The sequence below is a fragment of the Lathyrus oleraceus genome, chromosome 2, assembly GCF_024323335.1.
Source record: "Lathyrus oleraceus cultivar Zhongwan6 chromosome 2, CAAS_Psat_ZW6_1.0, whole genome shotgun sequence".
Classification (NCBI taxonomy): domain Eukaryota; kingdom Viridiplantae; phylum Streptophyta; class Magnoliopsida; order Fabales; family Fabaceae; genus Lathyrus; species Lathyrus oleraceus.
The window spans coordinates 228,015,445-228,023,733 of NC_066580.1; the positions used below are offsets into that span (position 1 = coordinate 228,015,445).

Consider the following 8,289-nt stretch of genomic DNA (forward strand, 5'->3'; position numbering starts at 1 on the left):
CGTTATTAGGTTTATCTTTCAAGGGGAACCCAAGTTAACGACGTGCCAAAGCAGGGTCGTAGTTGATTCCTCCTTGCGTACGAATGAGAGAAACATTAGAGAACTCACCAAAATTGTCGATAATCTCCAAGCCATCAAATGCAGAATCAAACCAAACAATATCATCATTAGTGAGAGACATAAGTCTCTGAGACCATCGTAGACATTGCTTGTTCTCCAAGAAGATTGGTGTATGCGGCAAGTGCGAAATAAACCACTTGTACAGAAGAGGGATGTAGAACACAATGGTTCCACCGCCCTTAGATTTCCTTAAATGCAAAGATAAATATGTGTCACCCAACAAAGTCAGAACAGGGTTCCCAATCAAGAATATTCTAATGGCATTAACGTCAACAGAGTTGTCAATGTTAGGGAACAATGTTAAACCATAGATGAGAAAGACAAAGACGGATTCAAAAGCGTCTATCCTACCAGCTTGAGCAAAAGCATTAGCTCTACCAATGAGAAAGTCAGAAGTTAACCCTCAAATCCCTTCTTTCCTCATCATATTAGCATCGATCTTAGACTTCTTCAGATGAAGACCATCAGATATTGAATCCCTCCTCCCTAAACCATAGTGGAAGAAGAAATTATTCAAGTCATTTTTTGGAGAACACTCAACCATCCACTCATAAACATGAAGATATGAACCTAGACATCATTCATGAGAAGGGCTCCAACTTGAATAAAATCAACAAGTATGTCACTAGCTCTCATAAATTGAAAAAAGGTTAAACCTTCATACAATACCATGAGAAAGTGGAGACTTACAATCTCACTTACAAAAATGATGATGCTTTCGGGACAAATTTAGCTCTATGTTAAGGAATCGTGATTGGACTTATGTAGAAGTCACAACTATCTAAGGTCGGGCAATAATAACATTGGTGTTAATGCATGCTTGAGACAAGGCACGAAGAACCAAGCTCCTAAAGCATACCACACAAAAAATGGGATGGACTTATCTCAATCAAACTCATGTTGATTCATCTGACACAAGGTCATTGATGAATCAACTAGAATTTGATTTGTTGAGAAATCATTGGCCACGGATGGAATGGGAAAGAAGAGGGATGAATATGAAGAGGTGGAGGGAAATATAATCCCAAATTGATCAAGGGATGAGCTTCACTTGATCAATATTATCTATTCATCTTGAGGGATAAAGTTTACACTTCATCAACCCCCTAAATCCAAAAGTATTGATCAAATTGGAGTTCAAATCAACCAAGATCAAGGCTAAACAGAAGATGAAACAACACCAAGTTAATCAAATAGCTCAACACAAATTTAAAATAATTAAACAAATTAAATTCAAATTTTAAATGAATAAAAATAAATTTAAAGGGGGAAAAACCTAAAATCCCTTCAAATCACAAAATAAATGGCCAAGAGATTTATCCTAGGCCGAACAAGGTCAAAGGACCTTAGACAAAAATTTTGGGAATTTTTGGAAAGTCAAAAGTATTTAAAATTAATTAAAAACAAGCCAAAAATCATTAAATTCACTAAAAATATCAAATTCAATCCAAAAGATGATTTTAATTTAGAAATGGGAAGAGGAAATTATTTAATAAATTTTGGTGGAAGTCCCATATTTTTTGGATTAAAATCGGATTTATAATGAATTTAATAAGAAAATGGTATTGAAAATATTATTATCAAAAAATCAAATAAAACAAACAAACATGGGCCATCAGATCTCCCTCATTAATTGAGGTGTCAGATCTGATGGTCACGCGCATCAAGCTCTCCATGTTCCAAAGTCAGCGCATGCATATGGATGGTAATAAAAAAGGAGGGACAAGATTAAAACGTGGGAACCAGATCAGACGGCCTGGATTGAACCAGCGCACCACCGGAGCTCTAGCTCTGATCATCTTCTCTGATCACCCTCATGGACTGGCCCATCAAAAATGTTCACAAAAATGCATGGATCATATACTATTTTGAAGAGAAACTCACGAGGATCTCGACTTTGGCCTCCAATTTCTCCAATTCTCACTATATAGGAATATATGTGGAATTGAAAAATGAGGTTCCATAACTGAGTTGTTTTGATTCAACCTCAAAGCAACTCAATCTTGTTGCCTACAATGGTAGGATTTCAGCCAACCAAAAATCAATAAAAAAGGTGGAGAAATGAGAGATAATCAAAGAAGGAAAGTTTGAGAAACTTCACCTTCGGGTGATGAATTCTGAGCAAGATCTTGATGCAATTACCATTGGCCTTTCTTCTTTTTCTTGCATGAGATGTTTGAGATGAAAAAGGTTGTGAACCTTTGGAGTTTTAGCTCATAAACAGAATTTTAACTAAAACTCAATTTCAAAGAAATCTTCAAGGTGCTCTTTTAATGGAGGTTTAAGGGATTTGTAGGGAAGAGCTTGGGCAAGGATCCTCCAATGTTAAGGCAATGGCAAAGTATTTATAGGCTCTTGAATTCATTTCCACACCATTTGAAAAATTGGCCAAAAATAGCAAGTTGTGTGCATGGGTGCATATGCATGTGATTAAGGCCCAAATAATGATGCAATCCAATCCAAATTCGTGTACCAATGATGTTGAGACCATAACATGGAAGAATGCAAAAGAGAATAACATTTAAGTTGAAAAGTTGCCAAATTGGGCCAGGCAAAGGAACCATGTACAAGTCCCTTAATTTTTATCAAAATGCAATGATCTTGGACTCTTTGGAAAGCTACCAACAAGGGGAACAACTTTTCTATTGGAACATTTTCCATTTGAAGCATGGATCATGACGAATTTTGGTGTTAAAGTTGGAGGAGTGAAACATACTTGAAACTTTTCTAAGTTAAAACTCAAATGACCCATTTTTCCACCTTGAATAACTTTTGTTCCTTCTTCAAAGTTGTAGCTCTTTCAATAATATTCAATTTGGTCACAAATTTGACACCATTTGAAGCTTGCATAATGGAGTTATGGATTTCAGAAGTTGAGGAAAAATGTTTGTTCAATGATGATGACCCAAATGGACCTATAGTGTTTCCTCTTGGCATATGCCCTTGCAAGTTGAATTTCACTTTTCTCCAAGAAGAAAAGTTGTAGAAGACATCTTGAAATTGATCATTAAACATGTAGAATATTCATATAATAAACAATGAGGAAGTTATGGCTCTTGGAAGTTGACCTTCTATCTAGGGCACAAACAAAATGACCTATAATCTTTCACCATAAAAAATGACTTTCCAAGCAAAATTAGCTCTTGATGCCAACATGAAAGTTGTTTTTAATGTCATAAAGAGTAACGTTTCTCTTGGAATCATTTTCATATGATACAAATGTTAGGAGATAGGGCCTAGGGAACCTTAGATTTAACTAGTTGACTTTTCTGGTCAACCTCCTTGAACCAACTTGCAAACTTGAAATTCCTTTGATCTTTGTGGCTCATGGAGGATCATATATGCATAAGATGAAGCATGATGGAGTATCCCGTGATAATATTTGATCAAATGTTGAATAAACTTGCTGAGGGAGGCACACAAGATACCTAGATGAATTAAGGCTTCCAAGACAAACAAGCTTCACTCTCTTGATGAATTCTTGATCAAAGTGACAAATAAAGAACATGGGGATCCATATATGATGCTTAGAATCAATGTGAACCTTTCGCTACTTGATCCCTTTCACTGGGGGTCTAAAATCCTAGTTGTGAGCTTGATGATGCACAAGTGGATGCACACACTACCTACAAAAGAAATAAAATTATACTATACATATTTTTGGTAATTTGGTTTTAGTCAGATAGACTCAAGAAGACAAATATGGTTTGTCTTTGTAGTGTCTATAATTAGTTTCGGATATAATGAATTAAGTCATTATTGAGAAGGCAAAATCATTGTAGGTAGCTTTGTTAACAACGAACCAGAATAAAAATAACTATATTATTTTTCTTGTTCAGGTTATTGTTTGATTGTGTTGGTTTTAAAAAGCTTTCATTTTTAGAAACCCAACTCCAACCCCCATTTTTTGTGTTTCTTGTCACCTTTACGATATAGCTTACAAAGGAACTTTAAAGCTTTATAGTTCGAAACTAGGAAGTCTGAAGGCTCCCATGGTCGTGTCTGTCTAAGTGACTAGAGTCTTGTTAAAGTGGGAGAGTAAATCTTGATACTAAAGCAACACACACACACATGTACACATAAACGCATGCACACATGCACACACGCACGCTCACACATGCACACACACACATACACATTTCAAGGCCTATCTTTACTTTAAAAAATCACCTGAAATGGTTTTAAAGCCTAGCCAACTAATTAGGAGAGTGTTTGATTGGTTGGAAGCAATTTTCCAACTAAGCAATCGATTAAACAATTTACCTTATTGATTAGGACTTGCTTGGTGGAGTATATAATCAATTGAGACAAACTCTTAATGATTGGTAATGGAGAAATAACAAAACCTTCCATTTTGGACATTAAAATTCAATTATTTTCGGTGCCTAATCGATTAGCCTAATCAGTTATCCCATTAATTCGGAGCATGAAGTGTTTCCTTTTTCAGCCACATTTTATCTTATATAAAGGATACCTTTTCTCATTTGAAAACACACAAGAATTCAAAATTTAACTATTTCTTAACATTTTATCACTTTGTTCTATCTCTTTAATATTTTCTTTCACCAAAGTAGCCTTAGTGTCTTATGAGTGAAAACTTCTTGTGAGGAAAGTGATGTACTAGCGTCGTGCCACTGTTTTATTTCAAGAGTGTGATAATATTGAAGAAAGAAGTTTGATTCTTGAGATAAATCATTGAAAAATCTATGTTTGATTATAAAACTAGGTCTGCGAAAGTTCTTTTTGGTTATTAAGATTAGCTAGTGAAATCTCTACTTGGTACGTAAGTTCATCCCTGTGTAAAGCTCTATTTTGGTTGGGGGATAAGTCTGTCTAAAATCTCTTGATTCACTAGTATCAAAGTTTTGTGGGCATAACTTGTAAAAGCTTAAGTTTTTAATGAACTCTCAAGAAGATGTCTTGGGACAGGACTATGCTAAAATTCGACCGAACCTATATAAATCATGGTGTCATCTCTAACCCTAACACTTTAAATTATGTCATTTACATTATTGTCTTTATTTCTTTCTCTTGCTTTTATCTCTAATTTTATCAAATAATAATACAAATTTCTTTTTTATAATTAACAAAAATTATAAATTAATCAAAAAATTTAAGTACCACAATTCACCCCCCTTTTGTATTTGGAGTCACTTGTCCCACATAATAGAAAGGATGAGGAGGGAGGGAAAACTGATGGTGGAATGAAGAAATTGGAAGAGCCTCTTGAGCAATCAACTGAAGAGTTGGGATTTAATGTGGTGTTGCGAATGTCAAGGATTGAAGTGGATGCAATCAAAGGTTGTGGATCTTATTTTTGATGGGTTTTTTTAGTCAAGTGGATGCAAACTAGTGTTGTATTAGGAGGATCTCAATCGTTGATAGAACATTAGGATCGAGAATTGAATTGCAATGAGTCGTTGATTGGATTTTCTTATAACCGACCATCGAATAAGGTATTATAAAACATACGTTTACAAGAGGGTCACAGATGATTGGAACTGTTAGCACAAGTGGCTGCAGAAATGCAACTTAGAATATTAGATAATATTGACGAAAAGTTCATGAGAAACAAAAGGCAATTCTCACAGACAACGTCACCATCCATACTTGAACGAGAATGAATGAGAGGTTGAAGACGACCACCATAAAAAAGCTTTTAATATGACGGTTAAGGTTTCTGATGATCAAAAACATGAGCGCAAGCAAGATTAGTACTCCAATTCTCAAATCATTGTTTGAGAAATGTAAAATTATGCAAGTGTGAATAACAAAAATATATTTGGACAAAACTGAGAGTCACACTTATATAAGAATGACGATTAAAATTGTTCTTAATTAATCTGATGTGGGATGCAGTGGACCATTGAATGCACATCCATAGTGAAGATGACTACAAAAAATGTATTGATCATATACAATGCTCCAGATGCCCACCAATTCGTTAGTCAAATGGAGAGTTTTTATTGAAATGAACCACTATACTGCACCATTTTTTATTGAGTCTCCGACCATTCCGAAACAAAAATATAATATCATAATGTTTTAAAAAAATGATAAAATTCTTAAAATAAATTATGATGCCGAAAAAGAAAAAATACTATTAAGAAATATGTATTTTTTTTTAAAAATAAAAACCATCCTTTTACATTAATTATAATTGTTTTAAAAATACATACAATTATTTTCTCTAAAAATTTATTATTTTCACAAAATATACACAGCCTCACATTTACAAGTGGCAAAACCTAACATTTACAAGTGGGAATGCAAACACAAGTTACAAAGTGGGAAAGAAAACACAAGTTACAAAGAAAGAGACTTCTGATAGTAGAATATGAAATTACTACATGATTGAACAGGCATTTGGGTTATCATCATTAAAAAGCACCATCATCTTCATCTCTGGAGACTTGGGGTCACCCACAGCTTGAGGAACATTCCTGACAAAACCAGTTGGTGCTTTCATGTCATATGCCCCTTGAGCATAAGGATAAGCCACTAAATTGTATGGAACAAATGGCCAATTGTCAGCTGTTTTTCCTGTACTCTTCACTTCTTCTAGGACCTCCTTTGCATCTACATTTCCAGTCACTGTTACCCTTTGTAGCTTTTGATTTACATTATATGACTCCACCCCTGAAAATATCATTGCCCATATAAATACATCATTATTATTTAGGACCAATATGCAAATTTAACATGTTCATTACTTGAAGTCTAAGTGTTTTTGAAATATTACAACTTGACAAAATTACAAATATGCCTAGTTTGACTTTACTTAAATTTTTGTTCAAATTGCATCTATATATATATATATATATATATATATATATATATATATATATAAAATTTTAAACATGACGATCATGTAACAAGGTACTTACGTACCACTCAAATCTGTTGACATATTCTATGCAACTTCTTTTAATATCATTGCCCCCAATTACTTACGCATTTCGTGTTCTACATAAACTAATGAATAATGAAGAATTTGTAATTTATCTAACATTTTTTAATCGGCGTGGAATTTAACTACTAACATTGGAATTTCAACAACTGAGTCAAATATATGATATTGTTTTATTTTATTGAAACCATATATACGATAGTGTTACCGACGGATATAGTTATTTTTAAGGATAATGAGAGTATTATACGAACCTTCCATGTCTTTCACTGCATTTTTAACTTTCCTTACACAACCTTCACAGTCCATTTTCACCCTGACATGAACAGTCTAAATACAAAAAAAAAATATGTATTGGTTTTAGAAATTATAATAGGAACAGAAACCTCAATTGAGTGGATTTGTGTGAATTAGTTAACGTAGAGACACATGAAGAAAATTATTTTTAAAAAAAAAACCTTCTTAGGAATACGTTTCTCTATGGGTCTTGAACAATCAATGAAACATTCCCAAAGTTGGCGAAGAATACCCATTTGTGTCTGATCCCAGGAAATAAAATGTAGCAAGAAACTTAATATTGAAAAGAGAGAATTTGATATGAAACTTGGTTGTACTTGTTTGTGAATCTCAACATATATGATTTGATATATATATATATATATAAAACTTATTAAAAATAAATCAGTTACGACAAGATACTATGAAGTTTCGGTTATTAATGTTACTTGCACATCAATTTAATGACGTACTATATAATATATATATAATATATATATATATATATATATATAATATATATATAATATATATATATATATATATATATATATATATATATATATATATATATATATATATATATATATATATATATATATAATAGTATACTCTCCTCAACAATTGCAAAAGAAAATATTGATTGACTTGACTTTGGTTTAGTTTTCATTGATGGGCTTTGATTTGATGGTTATTTAATTTGCGTAAATAAACCATCTTTTTCCTCTAAAACATATGGACATATTTTTATATTTGTTCTCACACTCAAGGGACATTACACCTAAATTTTCATATAATTTTGTGTAAACAAACATTTAATTAAAAACAAATGTGAAGGATACTTCAATTACTGTACAGAGTACTAGCGTCTATGCGGGTACAAGTTATCTCCTTTTTCTTTTATTGAACACGCACGTCAAAAATATAAATGAAATTTTTATATTAGGTTTGATTTTAATTTAAATTATCTGTGTAATAAATTT

The 8,289-nt window shown here is 32.8% G+C and overlaps 1 protein-coding gene across 1 annotated transcript; it reads right to left on the reverse strand.

The window, feature by feature from the left end:
• Positions 1 to 6,296: 6,296 nt before the first annotated feature.
• On the reverse strand, positions 6,297 to 7,658 carry LOC127121324 (heavy metal-associated isoprenylated plant protein 22). Its single transcript, XM_051051852.1, has 3 exons — positions 7,489 to 7,658; positions 7,285 to 7,360; positions 6,297 to 6,759 (listed from the first exon to the last, which is right to left on the reverse strand). The coding sequence occupies exons 1-3, from the start codon at positions 7,561 to 7,563 to the stop codon at positions 6,467 to 6,469; spliced, it is 444 nt and encodes a 147-aa protein (XP_050907809.1). The 5' UTR covers positions 7,564 to 7,658; the 3' UTR covers positions 6,297 to 6,466.
• Positions 7,659 to 8,289: the final 631 nt, after the last annotated feature.